The sequence below is a fragment of the Eleutherodactylus coqui genome, chromosome 4 (assembly GCF_035609145.1).
Source record: "Eleutherodactylus coqui strain aEleCoq1 chromosome 4, aEleCoq1.hap1, whole genome shotgun sequence".
Classification (NCBI taxonomy): Eukaryota; Metazoa; Chordata; class Amphibia; order Anura; family Eleutherodactylidae; genus Eleutherodactylus; species Eleutherodactylus coqui.
The window spans coordinates 245,309,369-245,326,130 of record NC_089840.1 but is presented as its reverse complement, the minus strand read 5'-3'; the positions used below and the strand labels follow the sequence as shown (position 1 = coordinate 245,326,130).

Here is a 16,762-nt window from a genome sequence, read left to right as displayed (position 1 = left end):
TGCACGTTGTTTGTTGGCCGCCTGCCGGACCGCATGACAAGCCTGCCGTTGCACCGAGGCGGCAGGTCCTGTATGGCAGGAACTGTGGCTGGAAGGCCTGCCCGTTCTCCGCCCACCCCCAATGGCTATGTGCCCCATTCCTAGGCACCACGGCTGGTCAACAGAGCAGTATTACTCTCCGATCTACCCCTACGCAGGAGGGCGAACAGCCAGACATTGCTGCCCGATCAACCTCAATGCCTCCAATCAGCAGCTGCTATATACCCAAGGTCAAAGCAGTCTTCCCCAGTGAACATGACGAGATTTTACAGCAAGTTCTTACAAAAATATTATTAATGCTTTCACAACCCACGACAATACGAGTTGTGGAGCGCTCAGGAGCAGAGCTCGTTTCTTACCAGGCAACTATAAGCTGTTTCTAACTTAACTGCTTCAACTGTAGCAAAGCAGCTGGCATCCCATCATCACCCCGTGACACGATGGAGGGGTGCCCATTGGTTGCCATGGCACCTCGGGGATAAGCGGACACCCCCAGGCTTGCCATAATTTCAGCCTATACAGCCTACTGAAATACTGCAGTATTTTGTACAAGTTATCCAGGCAATACCAAGCTCCAGTCCTCTAGCTTATTTAATAAGTCATTTGACTATCACTGTGCAGAAAAAAAAAAAACACAAATCCCATCCCGCTCCTGGGCATCTATCAGAACAAGGGCGAAATACAACCCTCAAACTGTATTAAGAGACATTAGTCCAGGCATGAAGCTGATACATAAGAGCAGGTGAAGGCACCACCCCACTGGGATGGCTTGATAGGCAGACTCCCAAGGCAGCCCTGGGGCCTTTCAGAAGGCCCCCGGCTGCCATGACACCTGCATGGCTCCCTGATCTCACCGCGGGTGAACTGTATGGGACTGTTCGGGGGATTTAAATGCTGCTCTCAGAATTGACAGCGGCATTTAAAGGGTTAATAGCCGCGATCGGCCGAACTGCAGATTGCAGCTATTGCCCGCGGTGTCCGTTGTAGTAAACAGCTGACGCCCTCGCTGTATGCAGAGAGGTCACCCCTCTTCTGCACCTGATCATCGCCATACATACACTGTAGTAAAGATGATCGTTTCCTATTAATAGTACTCTAAAAAGGATGCCAGCTACCTTCAGGAATTGATTGCAAAGTGTTCTTGCATGGCATGTAAATTAGATGCAAGGAGTCAGCGGGGCTTTCCAGCTTTTGGAAAAATTCAGTGTATTCATGAGACTCCCTGAAGTTGCTAGAGACTGCTGCCCCCAGAACACACTCATCGAAATCTCATGCAGCGTAAAGGAGTACTCCAACCTGGTTCATACAGCTACTATGCATGATCCTACTCATGGGGATAGCAGTCTTTTGGCTCCATAGATGTAGGATTTGGTAGCAACAAACAAGAACTCAGAAAAAAGCAACCTGTTAATCAACACAAGGAAGGTGGGGTAGTGGTGAGATATAGAAATAAAAGTTAAAAAAATAAAATAAGTTGAAAACTTTATGAAGCGTCCACAAAATTTGGCGCGTGCCCATAATAGTGGTTAGGTTCCCTTCAACAAGCTGTATATAATCTCTAATTTACACCTGTTGATTCATGTAGCGTGAATAATTGAATTAAAGGGATTGTCCGGAACTTTTACCATTGATGACCTATCCTGAGAATAAGTAAACATTTGATTAGCAGATGTCCACAGCTCAGGATCCCCACCAATCAACTGATTGTCTTGTCCGCTGTCAGTGTGGATAGAGATGGAACTCAATGGGAGCTGTGTTTGCAGTACCAAACTGGGCCACTGCAATATGAACAGCGCTATCCGCACCGATGGCTGGCCCAAAGATCAGCTAATTGGTGGGAATCCCAAGTGGCAGACCCCCTCAGATCAACTACTGATTCTGAGGATAGATCAGCAATAGTAATAAACCCAGATAACACCTTTAGTCAGCCTGCACAAACATACTAATTCTGCAGGTCATTATATAGACGTGACATTTTACATTATGTGACAAAATTACAAGTGCCTTCTTACCTTTAGCAGCGCAGGATAGGGCGTTGCATCCTTTTCTAAAGGAACAATCTCAAAGTTTGTGGGAATAAACTCGTTCCTCGTCGGAAGATGAAACTTTCCATTTAAATCAGCTTTCTGCCACTTCTAAAAAGACATTTTTATATTATATATTAATTGTGCAATTTCACAAACCACTTACTATACGGCGACTTTAAAGAAACGCCAAACTATACATGGACAATGAGGAGCGATACCCGTTCTAAACTTATAAAATGTGCACACTACTTTTAAACTGTGCCGGCCACAAACCACTCAAGATGACCGATATGTGAAGTGACGGGAAGGAGCCAATTTGCACGCGGTACTGTAATATTTTAGAGGAGCGCATTACAGGCATATCTTTGCACTTATATGATGGGTGAGTTCCCAGCCCGATGTCGGGCCTACTGATCCAAACTAGCAGCACCATACTACAATGCTCAGAGTTCGGGTCAGCAGACCTGGGGTTAGGCCAAGTGCTATTGATACATACTGATATGCAATGTGCAGCCATCTTTGTTTGTCCAGGCCTGGAGGGGCGCTTTAAAGCAAAAATGTGCCTATAATATGGTTGTCTGAAAGTCGCCCAAGCTGTATTTACATGACCAAGGAAAAAGCACACAGGTTCTGAGACGCACAGTACTTGCACGTTGTAATAACCCATTGCTTTTAATGGGTGTTTTTCCTCTTGCACAGATAGGACCTGCTTCAGTTTTTCCATCTCGCACTATTATCATGCAATTCTCTTTGAGAACATAACTTGCAGTGTGTGGTGCCTTGCACAGAACATGGATGGACAATCGCTGGTGCAACTTGCCATTGGCTGTGTAAATATGGCCTTAACCCCTTGAGTGGCACGCCCGGAAAATTTCCGGGGACGAGCTCCACTGCTCATAGCAACATAGCCCGGAAGATTTCCGGGCTATGTATCACTATGGGAGCTGCAGAGCACAATGCCACAAGCTGTGACAGTGTGCTCTGCCTGCACAGACCCACACAGAGCAGTGCAAGGGCTTTGAAAAACCAGAAGATATTGCCGACATGTCGGCAATGTCCTGCTTTGTTTACAAGTTGCCATAGAGACCATCGGCTTGTCAGAAGCAAGCCGATGGTCTCTGTGGCAGGGAGAGCTGGTTGTTAGCTGTCAGAGGACAGCTAGGTACCAGCTCTTACAGCAGAGATCAGAGAAAACCTCCGATCTCTGCTGTGTTAACCCTCTACATGCTGCAGTCTATGTGACTGCAGCATGTAAAGGGTTGTCACTGCAGCATGTAAAGGGCTGTCACCATCGGACCCCCGGAATGTGATCCGGGGGTCCTGATGGGTCCCTGTGGAAGTCCCCTAAAGGGACAAAAAAAAAAAAAAAAAATTAAAAAAAAAAAAAGTAAAAAAATAAAAACAAACACTTGTCTCCCTTTACTTTGTAAAAAATCAAAAATACAATCACACATGTGGTATCCGTGTGCGTCGTAATGACCCAGAGAAGGAAGTTAATACATTTAACCCCTTAATAACATGGCCCCTTTTTTTCTTTTTTCCCCCCATTTCTTTTTTTCCTCCCCCGTTTAAAAAATCACAACTTGTCCCGCAAAAAACAAGCCCTTATATGGCCATGTCAATGGAAAAATGAAAAAGTTATGGCTCTTGAGACGCAACTGCAAAATTAGTTGAAATTCAATGATTAGACCATTTTAAAAAACCTGCCCTGGTGGCCACGACAGGGTGGTAGGAAACCCGCCACTCAAGGGGTTAAAGGGAGTCTGTCAGCTCAGAGTTGCTGTGCAAACTGCAGGCATGATGATAGAGCCGGGGGAGCTGAGCAGATGGATAACTAGTTTATGGGGAAAGATTCAGTATAACTTGTATATTATGTAAACCTCTGTACAGTCTGAGCTGAACAGTCCAGTGGGCGGAGCCAGTGATTGTACAGTCATATACAGCTATCACGAATCTAGCTGTCAATCACAGATAGCTCCGCCCATTGGACTGTTCAGCTCAGAATAGGCAGAGATATAAACATACAAGTTAGGAGGAAAGATTTCTGTATAAGACTATATATGGCAATCTGCTCAGCTCTTCCTGTCCTACCACATGCTGCCTGCAGTTCAGACAGCAAGTTTGAGAGGATAAATTCCTTTTAACCCTTTGAGAACCAAGGGACATGTCTGTGCCATAGTTTTAAACTGTTTCAAATGCGATTGAATCAATTAAGGTCCTGGAAGGGTTAAACAGATTCTTTGAAGAGGTCAAAAGAATAGCTTGAAAACTCCGTTCCCAGCCTTTGTGTTAGAAATACAAGATGCAGTATGTGAATAAGTAATGGACCCCTGAAAAATGCTTCCATACAGGCTGCTATAAATAAGAAAGTCTATTAAAAAAAAGTCACTTCTAGTGCAATTTTCAGCAAAATTTGGGAAGCACCAAACTTGGGCTTTACTTAAAAGTACAGCCATTCAGTTATTGGATGCGCATAACATGTGCCGTTTGACTGCTGCTCATGCATCCCAAGGACTGGACATAAATGTCTTCCAGGCGACTACATTTTGGAAGGTTCACAATAGTTGATTTTTAAAAGACAAAATAGATTCTCTGTCTGGCTCTGGGAGACATTAAAACCTTGTCATCTCCGTACCTCCACGGCTTCTGCTTGGATGTCTTCTTGCTTGTACTGGGTGCCGTACCACTCTTCTGTCTGGTCAGTTGTGCCCTCAAAAGACTTGGAAACAATGGCTACTCTGTAGGACGTAACAGATTAGTAATTAATGTTCGGTCTCCAGCTCAGCAGAGAGCTATAACACACACACACACACACATGCACACGCACACACGCGACTGAAATCCCTACATGCATTGTCCCCAGTACTTTTTTTTTTTTTAAAGGAACACCCCAGATAAAAGCCAGTTTATTGTTATGCCTAGTGCAGACAGAGGGGCAGCGGGACTTCTCCTTTAAAGGCTTTGTAAATCTTAGTGTGTGTATTTTATTTATTTTTATATGCACAAAACAAAAAACTTGGTGCCGCCCAGTCCCGCTCCTCCGATTGCAAACAGTGGCGAGGGGCAGAGAGGGGACGGGAGCTCAGTGCACTGCTCCCGGCCTGCCTCCTTGCCCTGCAGAGCGGGACAGCGTTAATCGTCCGGGCATGAAAACCCGGCCGCTATACGCACGTCGGAATAAGCCCCAAGACATGATGTTCAGGTGGCCACAAATCCCATCCCAAGAGGGACTCGTGACCACCTGACCATATCAGTAAGTGGGGACCTCTCTGGAGTATTGGCTTTACCCACCAAGCTTGCTCTCCTCGTCTATAAGATAGAAGAGAGTTACACAATCCTTGTAAACTTATCAGGGCACCTACATTAGGGTGGCCCAATAAAAACTCAACTTTAAACTACAAAGCAAGAAACCCTCTGTTTTTTTCCTTTTAACAAACCTTTATTTAGGGCAGTTTCGGGTTCGTATGTCTACGACAAGGTTGTGCTCAAAGACCATGAATTTTCAGACTGTCACCAAAAATGGTCTATTCAGGTATGTCTCATTATGCATATTTACTAGAGATGAGCGAATGTACTCGTTTACAGCAATTACTCGAAAGAGTATCGCTTTTATCGAGTAATTGCCTAAATTGGGTGAAAAGATTCGGGGGGGCGTCGGGGGAGAGCAGGGAGGAAAGAGAGTCCCCCCCCCCCTGCATCTTTTCGCCTGAGTAGGCAGTTACTCGAAAAAAAGCGATGCTCTTTCCAGTAATTGCTCTAAACGAGCACGTTCGCTCATCTCTAATATTTACTTATGTCATGACCTGCAGGTTATATTTTATTTCTGGACCTATTCCATTCAGTATGGCATCGACACGCCAAAGTAGGGAGACCTAGGGAAGTCATACTTGGAGGCATTTTTGTTGGAACAGCACAAATGTGTAGATCGTCAGGACAAATGTTATAAGGACATGACAGATGCCATCGTCAATACTTAACGTTTTAAAGTATAGGGGCCGTTTTGCAAAAACAAATTATTGATGCTGTAGCTTGTGGAATATATATAAAATTATATTTTTAAGCTTCAAATTCCAACTGCAAGATGGTGCTCAAAACTGATGTATATTATGAGAAGTGGCGCTTAAGACTTCCAGTTCCACAAGCTTCAGCATTAATATATATAAATTAGAGTAAAGTGTGTGTTTTTTTTAATCTTTTATGTCTATGGGCCACCCTAACCTGCATCCTTTATGTGGAGGATATTGGTCAATTTAGTTGTGCCATTTATCTATATAGGCCTTTTTGGGGTTTTTTACAGATTCATCCAATCGCAAGCCAATAGTTTTCCTGGCTAAAAATAAGGTTTCTCTCAAGAATATTATGATGAGATGTTGCCAAGGCTCCTCAAAGTATTCCAAACAAACCGATTTCAGGGCATGTGGGTATAGAAACTCCGAGGGTCTCATAAAGGAGAGCTGTGGCCTCCTCACAAAAGTCCCAAATAACCGGGTATTCCCAGATCCTATGCAAACAGTCAGAGCCAACACAAACAACTAATAGAATTTGCTGATGATACACTTCCCATTTATTGTAGCTTCCCTGGATTTAGAGAACACTGATGTAGAATATAAAAGCCATCAGTTGTTTAGTTGCTGGAGAAGCAAATAAAAGGCGATTTTAACCCCTTAAGGACATGGCCTATTTTGGGCTTAAGGACGCAACAATTTTTGGCGGATTTTCTTCTCCGTTTATCAAAAGCCAAAACTTTATTTTTCCGTCGACGCGGCCGTATGAGGGCTTGTTTTTTGCGTGGCGAACTGTAGTTTTTATCGGCGTCATTTTTGGGTACATTAACTATATTGTAAAACTTTTATATTTTTTTTTTATGATAGCAGGGAGAGTAAACGCATCAATTCTGCCATAGATTTTTTTTTTTTACACCGTTAATCATGCAGCATAAATGAGATATTCCATTTTTTCTGCAGGCCAATACGGTTACAACGATACCAAAATTCTTACATTTTTTTAGGTTTTCCCACTTTTCTGCAATAAAAACCCTTTTTTTCGGAAATTTTTTCTTTTCTAAATCGCTGCATTCAAAGTCCTGTAACTTTTAAATTTTTTATGGACGGAGCTCTGTGAGGGCTTATTTTTTGCGAGACGAGCTGTAGTTTTTACTGGTACCATTTTGGGGTACATACGGCTTTTTTGATCACTTTTATTGCGTTTTAACTGAGGCAAAATGCTAAAAATTAGCATTGTGCTTCAGTTTTTTTAGCTTTTTTTGTGCACAGTCAAAAGCATGTGCAACTTATTGTACGCGTCGTTACGGACGCGACAATACCAAATATGTGTTTTGTGTTTTTTTTTTACCTTTTTTTAGGCTAATCTGAGAAAAAGCATAAAAAAAATTTTTTAAACTCTTTTCACATTTTTTTTCATCTTTGTTTTTTTTTTTACAACATTTGTGTCCCTCTGAGGGACTTTGACCACAGCCCTGATGATCGCTGTGATAAGGCATGGCAGGGCTACTGCTCTGCCATGCCTTATCGCTTATACAGCGATCTCAGGCACTGGTAACACATGGTGACAGGCCGGGCTCTCGCGATGTTATCGCGAGAGCCGTCCGGAGACAGAGGGAGTCCACTCCCTCTGTGAACTCTTTCCCTGCTGCAATCTACTTAGATCGCGGCAGGGAAGGGGTTAACAGCGGGGGGCGCATCTCCGATGCCCCCCGCTGTTGCAGCGGGACGCCGGCTGTGACTGACAGCCGACTCCCGCTACGGGATAGTACGAGATCATATGTGATCCCGCGCTAACCCCAGGACGTAAGTTTACGCCCTGTTGCGGGAAGTACCCAGCTCCCAGGACGTAAACTTACACCATGCAGCGGGAATGGGTTAATAACTCTTGGAACCGGTCGTCTGTTAATGTTGGTATTGTCGCACTTTAATAAAGAGACATTTGATTCTAGAGGCTATCAGTTGGGAATAGAATGTGGATATTAGGCCTTGAGAACATAGAATGCCAATTAAGGGGTAGTGGGATATATAGGGTCTGGGAGGCTAGGAATTGTGTATGTAATGTGTGTAACTTGTAGGAAGCTAGAAAAACGGGTACAGAATAGTTCGTACTTTGCTTGAAATTGGCCGAAAGAGGCTAAAGCATTAAATATATGCATTTCCCAGGGTCCGTATACCACATGGTTTCCAAACACACACGAGCGTCCTTCTTAGACTACAGTTCCAAAAGTTCTGGGTTACACCATAAAAGGTGTATCCACCACTATATCAGTGAAATTACTCATTGATTTTAGATTGCCTCCAAATCTGTGAAGCCAGCCTATGTAAAGGTAGCAATCTACCAGATGGGGTTGAAAACCCATTCTAATATAGATCACAGGTTGGGAATTTTTAGGAAATATGCCAGGTGTGACTGACCAACTATGTGTAGGACTGATCAACTGGTCTTTCATGTACATGCACAAGCTCAGCTCCTCCCTCTGAGGCCGTGTAGCATAGCCATGCCCACACAATACTACACAGCTCTCTCTCCATCTATCTTATCTTTTCTCTGAATAGCAGCTGTTCTACTCCTCATGGCTGTTGATTACAACCCTCTGTTATAGTAGCTTTTTCTACTGTCTTCTCCACCATCTCCTGGCACAGTCATATACCCTCTGTAATAGTTCAGTGAAAAAGCAGGGAATGCATGTTGGGGCCCTCTGTCCACAGGCAATTCTTCATGGTGTTATCTGCGTCGATAATCCACAGGTGGGTAACGCTTTCCATAGAATAACTATGGAAAGCGCAGTCCAATGTACTTGAGCGGAAATCTGCGATGAACCTATCATAATGAAGCCTATGGAAGCCGTCCGGATCCACGGTACACTCGCAGCTGAATTTCTGCTCTCCGGAACGTGCACATCCGCCGGGCAGAGGGAAAGAAGATCCGGCCGCGACGAACGGGAACCCGCAGCGTCCGGACAGGTGAGTTAAATTAAATTTTCAGGACTCATGTCCCCGGGAAAGGAGGGACCCGCTGCGGGATTCTGCATGGAGAATCCGCGTGGCCCGAATTTCCTAGTGCAGGGGTCCCCAACTACTGGTGCGCGGACCAGGACCGGGCCGTTAGGGTTTCTTTGCCGGTCTGCGGCGCCGCAGACCAGCACAGTACTGTTGTACCTTGATGTCACGTCACTGGAAGCTAGGGGCTGAGCGGACTTTGGAGTGAACGCCCCCTAGCTTCCGATTGGCTAGTACTTCGGCAGGGAGGACACGCTCCATCGTGTGCTGCTGTCTGCTACCGGTGGCGGCATAGCAGTGAGCGTGCGAGAGCGGAGAGCATAGCAGGGACCTAAGGAACCACGCCATCAGAACTGACGGGGTCCCTAGAGTTCTTGCAGCACAGGGGGGACATGGCCACACGGACAGTGCTTCGGATCCGGTGAGCGCATATCTAAGGATGCCAGGGAGTGTAGCAGGGCAGCAGAGTGGTCCCAGCAGCACCCCCATCACCCCCCCCCCCCCCCCGCGGTCTACAGCGCTGTCTGGTATATAGTGCTGCATAACCCCACCCCCATAGGACCAAAGCCCCACCCCACCGGGCCATGGAAGAATCATCTTGCTTGAGGCTGATCCCTGGGAGGAAAAAAAGGTTGGTGACCACTGTCACTCACATACTGCGCAAGAAGCCGGATATTTTGGCACTGGAGCATCGGATAAAAAACATAAAAAGGTCATCGTCCACTTGTGTTTAGCAGTGTAAGCTAATTGTATTAGAAGATGCGCCACAAGTGACAGCTTTGTGATCCTATTCACTTGAATATATTTTCTGTTTGTATTTAGTCCAATAGCAGCCATATTTTTTTTTGCGCACCCAGTTTTCTGTGGGTTGTGACAAGACTGGCATCACTTGGACCATCTTGCTTCTTCGTGCACGAGAAAGATGAAGTGAATACAGTTGTAAAAAGATGCAGACGCAGTTCTGCTCATACATGTGCATTGAAAGTTTACATTCCTAAAACTAAAATTAAGTCAATTTCTTATTTCTTTTTGCAGCATGGCCTTCCCAGTACGCAGGGGGGGGGGGGGGGGGGGGGGGAAACAAAAAGAAACCCAACACACAGAATACGACCAAATCATAAAGTGGACAACATAAACGAGACTCGGAACAGTCTTATGATCTAGGAAAAAGTCAAGTCGTTAATTTTAATGAACTCCACAATTCATACCGGCACTTTTATAGTCGAATCTCCATTAGCAGAAAAAAAGGTCAGAACTCATAACCAATAAAAAAAAACAAAACTCTAAAACACTAATAAACTGCTGGCATCTTTATTTACCATCATTTTTTTGGCGTTTCAGTTTATTCTATTTTTCTCTAAATGGTCTGTAAAAGCTACTCTGAGCTATGAAATTAGTTTTACAGCAACTGCCTGGACCTCCGTCAGAAATGGACCTATCGAGTCGTACAAGAACTGTGGGCATGCTCGGTGACATGTACAAAGGTTAGCGGAGGGGGTGAGCTGTGTCCATTACCTATAGTAAATGATGCATTCTCCATTATCTGCCTCCAGCTACACATTAACCGCTTTATCACAATCTTTCCTCCAAACATTATGACATCCGACTACTGATAACAGCAAGCAGGGTGACATCTTTTAATAGACGTACAAGCTGCATCGTACAAGGAGGAAAGCTGGCATGTTTCTTGCAGCCATTCTGCTACCAGTCACATTACTTTGTCATATTTGGCCAAGCAGAAAGTCTATTTACAGCAATACCCAAATGTGCGACAGACTTGCAGTTCTGCCTCCAAGAAAGCAGTGCGGGGGTCAGTATAAATCTTGGAAGCTACAGGTCCTTTCTTCATCAAGAAGCAACAAGGTTAAAGGCGCGGGAGGAGATGGGAAATGCAGAAGAGTGTGCGAGAGCAGTTTCCCAGCACGGTCTGCAGTGCGTCTCATCAGCATGCAGCCGGTGCCACTACAGATGGCGGGCAGAATCCAATCCAAAATTACTTTACAGATAATAGTGTTCCTTCTGTCTCCAGGGCTGCTTTTCTGCAATAGTAAACAAGCTTGCGCTTGCTCGCAGCAGAGGGAAGCACGTAAACCTCAATTTTATGGCGCAGGATGGAAATAGCGGAGCATATGGGCACTTAGTACTGCCTTTTCAGCTCATGTTCTCTGCTTACTAAACACAAATCTACAGAAAGGGTAGAAAAAGGTTGGCGGAGGAGAACATCCCTATCTAATCTCCACACAGCCCTTCTGTTAAATGGGAAAAAAAAAATTTTTTTTATTTTTTTTTTAAATACAAGTGTCCTTATTTTATAGTGAATGAAAAATAAGAAGTTTCATAAGACAAGACAGACTCTAAACCTAAGAGTGTGATCGTAGGCAAAGGAAACAGATTATAGACAGCAATGTCCTTCTGCATCTTAAGCAGCGCAATCTAGGGAAACCCTGCAGGATCTAAAAAAGGAGACTGCGGCAGATGTGCACGGTCTATCAGGAAGGTATTAAAGGAACCCCTTAGCTATCCGGACACTTGTTTCTTTTAGAAAATCCTTGTTTTTCTCTAGTTAAAAATGATTAAAAAAAGCCAAAACTCCAGCGTGTCACATCCACTAAGCATAAAAAAAACTAAGTTGAGGTTCTTCTAGGACATGGAATGTGGCGTCCAGATGGATTACACATGTATGGGTATACAGATGGCTATAAAGACATAGCGGGTTTGTATGGTATATGGTCACACATGCGCACTACCAACCCTTTAACACTGGGGACCGCTATACTTGTAAGTCCCTGAACCCCAGCGATCATACAATTATCACCCATCCTGTGGTTAGGGGATGCATTTTGAGTAATGGCAGAAAATGTGATGTGACCAGCAGATACTTTTTTCTAAAGGTGTTCTTGCTCGTGAGGCAGGAGATTTACCCTACAGGATGCCTATGAAGGCCTATGCTTAACCCCTTAATGACATGGCCTATTTTGGCGTTGAGGACCAAGCGATTTTTTTGGTATTTTTCCATCTCCATTTTTCAAAAGCCATAACTTTTTTATTTTTCCGTCGATGCAGCCGTATAAGGGCTTGTTTTTTGCGTGGCGAGCTGTAGTTTTTATCGGTGCCACTTTTGGGTATATAGACAATATCGTAAAACTTTTATTATTTTTTTTTTTATGATAACAGGGAGAGAAAACGCGTCAATTCTGCCATAGATTTCTTTTTCTTTTTTTTACAGCATTAATCATGCAGCGTAAATGACACACTAAATTTTTTCTGCGGGTCGGTACGGTAACAACGATACCAAAATTGTTATATTTTTTTTAGGTTTTTACACTTTTTTGAAATAAAACCCCTTTTTTTGGAAATCTTTTTTTTCCTCTATAGCTGCATTCAAAGTCCTGTAACTTTTTTATTTTTCTATGTATGGAGCTCTATGAAGGCTTATTTTTTACGAGACGAGCTGTAGTTTTTATTGGTACCATTTTGGGGAATGTACGGCTTTTTTGATCCCTTTTATTGCATTTTTTGGGAGGCAAAAATGCTAAAAATTAGCATTTTGCCTCTGTTTTTTAGCGTTGTTTTTTACGCTTTTTATCGTACAAAATAAAAAGTGTGTTCAACTTTTTGTACACTTCGTTACGGACGTGTCAATACCAAATATGTGGGGGTTTTAATTTTTTTCCCCCTTTTTTATGCTAATATTAGAAAAAGCATAAAAAAAGGGGTTTTTTAAAACTTTTTTTTAACATTTTTCTTTTTTTTTTTTACACTTTTCTTTTCTTTTTTTTATACTATTTGAGTCCCTCTGAGGGACTTACAACACTGTGCCTATGATCGCTGTTATAAGGCATGGCAGAGCTATAAACCACGCTTGTTTGACTGAGCCCTTAATGTCCATTTCTTTACAAATGTACCCTCTTAAATGTAAAGTGCTGCTCAATATACTAGTGCCTTTTCTTCAACAGAATTAGAAATATGTAAACTAAAGAAAAAAAAAAAAAAAAAGAAGTTTACTGAACAAATGCACAGATTACAAAAACTGTAATATGAAGAGGATCCCCAGGAACAAGCGGATTGGTGGCACAACGGAGAAAGACACGCATCAGGTAATACCAGTACTCCCTCCAGTCCAGAGACAAAATTTTGCCCCCAGGATGGTCACTTCAATTCTTGCAGGAAAAGCCCCATGGCAGGTTGTATACAGAAAGGAGAATAGGCTCATAAGGTTACGGGTGCCATAAGCAGTTTTTATTGCTGACTGCAAAATCTCACTTACCTGACATTCTCTGGCCTTAGCTTATCGAGTACCATTTCTATTAAATCTGGCCTGAATTCTTCCAGTAAATACTCAGCCGCCAAGACTTCCTCCAGTGGGTAATACTAAGAAGAACATGAAATGCATTAGTTATAACAATTACATAGTGTCTGACTTTCCAAAGAGAAAAAACATTCAGTGACCTGCAAAGGCTCGATCACAACTGTGCATTTTCTTTGCTCTGTCTGCATTATGTGTCAGAAGCGGGACACAGAAAAACCTACTAGCCATTAAGGAGTCTAGTGAAGGAGTCAGACTGAATCTACTCAGTGGCTGAAAGGTGAAGGAGTTGATATTAGTAGCCATATCCCATCTCTGAAATATTCTGTCGTGTCCTGGCTGCTTAATATAGACAACCCTTCCTTCCCCTCACTTTTCATATATCGCTCCCATTCTATCTGCTTACAAGCTGCAGAAAAAAGGGGCGAGATATGAAGTTACAAGAAAAGTTTGGTACAGTGTTAGCCAGTGGAGCAAAATGTGATTGTTCTCAGTAAGAGAAAGCAGTAACCTTGTAGATATGATACAGGGTTTACGGGTCTGACAGTCACAAACCTGTGATGTACGGCACCTAGTGTTGACCATGGAGGGTGCCATTCGGGCTCCATGCTGCACAACACCCTTCAATGCCACTGCCGTTTGACAAGTGGGTCAGCCACTTCAGTTTCCACCAGCTAACACATGGCCAACACTTCAGGGTTATGGATTGATTAAAAGCATTAAAGGACGACTAATAAATTTTTAAAAGCGGTTTTCCAGGGAGAATACCATTGATGACCTATCCTTAGGTTCAAGAGTGCAAGAGAATGAAATACTCTTTGCTGCCAGATCCTCCCCTTTATTTTGCACTCAGACTGAACTTGAAATACTGAGGTTATAGCTGTCATTTCAATGACTGTAGCTCCAGTTTTGAAAAACGCTATGAACGTGCTTTTGGGGTCATTGTAAAATGTTGATAGCATTGACTGAATTGGAGCTACAGCCATTTGAAGTACAACAAGCTCTTTTTGTTCAAAAGCGCAAAGTCCTTCTCCAGCAGAATGAACAGAGCTAGTCCTAAACAGTGGGAGGGGTTCAATGGTTTTCCAGGAATATCAATGAAATTCCCCATCATTAAATATGGCCAGCTGTATTATCAGGCAAAGCAGCATGTATTGATGGCTGTGCCACCATTTCAAGTGTTTCGGACCCTTCATTTTGAGAGTCAGACCCCCACCAATCACTCAAGGACAGCTTATCCCCATAATTTTACCATAATGAAGAGCTCTGTGGTCATGATACTGTATAAAAACATCCTTTGGCAACTTACATGTTGTAGTCCAGCCAGTTTGGATGTGTAGCCACGTGGACGCTCCTTGTCTTTAAATCGAAAGGCGACTGCATTCAAGTCCTAAAAGTGAAAAAAAGTCCAAGAGTCAGGCGTTGCAGACAGAATGACAAGACAAGTCATTATGGTACATGTGCAACTGGACTGGAAGGTCAATAAAGTCCCACTAAAAGTATACAGAAGTTTATTAAAGCAACTCTCTAGTCAGGAGTTCAAAAATGAGGTGCAAGTCAGAACCTACATTACCTGCTGCTTAGCTAGAGCACACAGGGGGTCTGAGCCACGCCCCCTGCATTAGCAGCTCAGGCTGCTCTCCTTTCCCTGCAGTTCTGTCTCCTAATGGGCTGATGTGTAGGACACAAATCTAACCTTATTATAGAAAATTAAAGGTCCAAGAGGGCCCTACAGAAGTCTGTTCTACATGAGCCCTCAAAGAAAAAACAAACCAAAAAGGCGGCTTCTGAAGTGTGCGCCGATAACATGCTGGATGCTCGCTCTTCTATACAGGATACTTTAATTCATCTGACCACAGGACAGTTCTCCCCATTTTGCCTCAGTCCATTTTAAAGGAGCTTTGGCCCAGAGAAGACTACGATGTTTCTAGGTTGTGTTGATATTTGACATCTTCTCTGCAGGATACAACTTTAATTTGCATTTGCAGATTGCACAGCGAACTGTGTTCACAGACAGCAATTTCGGGAAGTATTCCTGAGCCCATGCATTATGCTGCAGTGCGGAATCATGCCCTTATTAACCCCTTATCGGCATGGCCTATTTTGGAGCTGAGGCCGCAATGATTTTGGCAAATTCTCATTTTCATTTTTCAAAAGCCACAACTTTCCATCGACGTGGACTTATAAGGGCTTTTTTTTTGCGTGCCTTACTGTAGTTTTGATTGGTGCGATTTTTGGGTACATAGACTATATTGTAAAACTTTAATACATTTTTTATGACAGAGCGAAAACACATCAATTCTGCCATAGATTTTTTTTTACAGCGTTAATCATGCAGAATAAAATGACAATACATTTTTTCTGCGGACCGGTACAACAACAACGATACCAAAATTCTTGTTTTTGTAGGGGCTTATTTTTTGCGAGACGAGCTTTAGTTGGTACCATATTGGGGTATAGACAGCTTTGATCACTTTTATTGTGCTTTTTGGGAGGCAAAATGAAAATGAGCTACTGCCTCCGTTTTTGAGGGGGTTGGAGGGGGGGGGGGGTTGGTTTCAATGCTTTTTGCTGTGCAGGATAAAAAAAAAAAAATTTTCAATTTATTGTACACATTGTTACAAATAAGACAATACCAAATGTGAGATTTTAATTGTCAAAAATTTTTTATGCCAATATGGGAAAAAGCACAGTGTTTTTTGTCTTCTCTTTTTCACACCATTTGTGTCCCTGTGGGGGACCTGCACCATAGCACCCATGATAAAGCATTGCAGACTTATTGATTGTTCTAATGATCATAGGCACTGGATATGCAGGACGCCTGCATCTGGTGTCCTGCTGCCATGGCGCCGGTCAGGCTCTCCGCGATTACATCACGAGAATCCGATGACGTCACAGGAGTGCACTCCTTCTGTGAACTCTTTACATGCTGCGATCTACATAGATCACAGGAGGGAAGGGATTAACAGCGTGGGTAACTGTCCCTGTTGCACCCCTGCTATTGCAGGGGGAAGGGCGGCTATCAGCGACAGACGGCTCCCGCTTCCGGATAGCGCGAGATCCCTTATAATCTTTCTATCCTTAGGGCGTAACTGTACATCCTGTTGTGCCAAGTACACCTCTGCCAGGATGTACAGTTACACCCTGTGGCAGGAAGGCGTTAATGCAGTAACACCTGCAGGTCTGTAAATCTTCATATATCGAATATAGACCTTGTCCCTAATACACATTAATTTAGATATGTACTGCAGATGGTGGGATATTCAAGCTTCTCAATTTCACATCGAAGAACGTTCTGAAAATTGCTCCACAATTTTGTAGATACAATTTTTTCAGATTGGTGAACCTCTGGCCATCTTTGCTTTTGAGAGACTCTGCCTCTCTAA

General features: G+C 43.4%; 1 protein-coding gene across 5 annotated transcripts in view; it reads right to left on the bottom strand.

Annotated features, from left to right (window-relative positions):
* IDE (insulin degrading enzyme) overlaps positions 1 to 16,762 on the bottom strand; it is a 75,117-nt gene that overhangs the window by 25,266 nt on the left and 33,089 nt on the right. For all 5 annotated transcript variants that reach the window (XM_066600999.1, XM_066600996.1, XM_066600998.1 and 2 more), the window contains exons 10-13: positions 14,686 to 14,766; positions 13,338 to 13,441; positions 4,702 to 4,804; positions 2,052 to 2,174 (exon numbers count right to left, since the gene is read on the bottom strand). In XM_066600999.1, the coding sequence (XP_066457096.1) occupies positions 2,052 to 2,174; positions 4,702 to 4,804; positions 13,338 to 13,441; positions 14,686 to 14,766 (411 nt within the window). The remainder of the gene's footprint in view (positions 1 to 2,051; positions 2,175 to 4,701; positions 4,805 to 13,337; positions 13,442 to 14,685; positions 14,767 to 16,762) is intronic.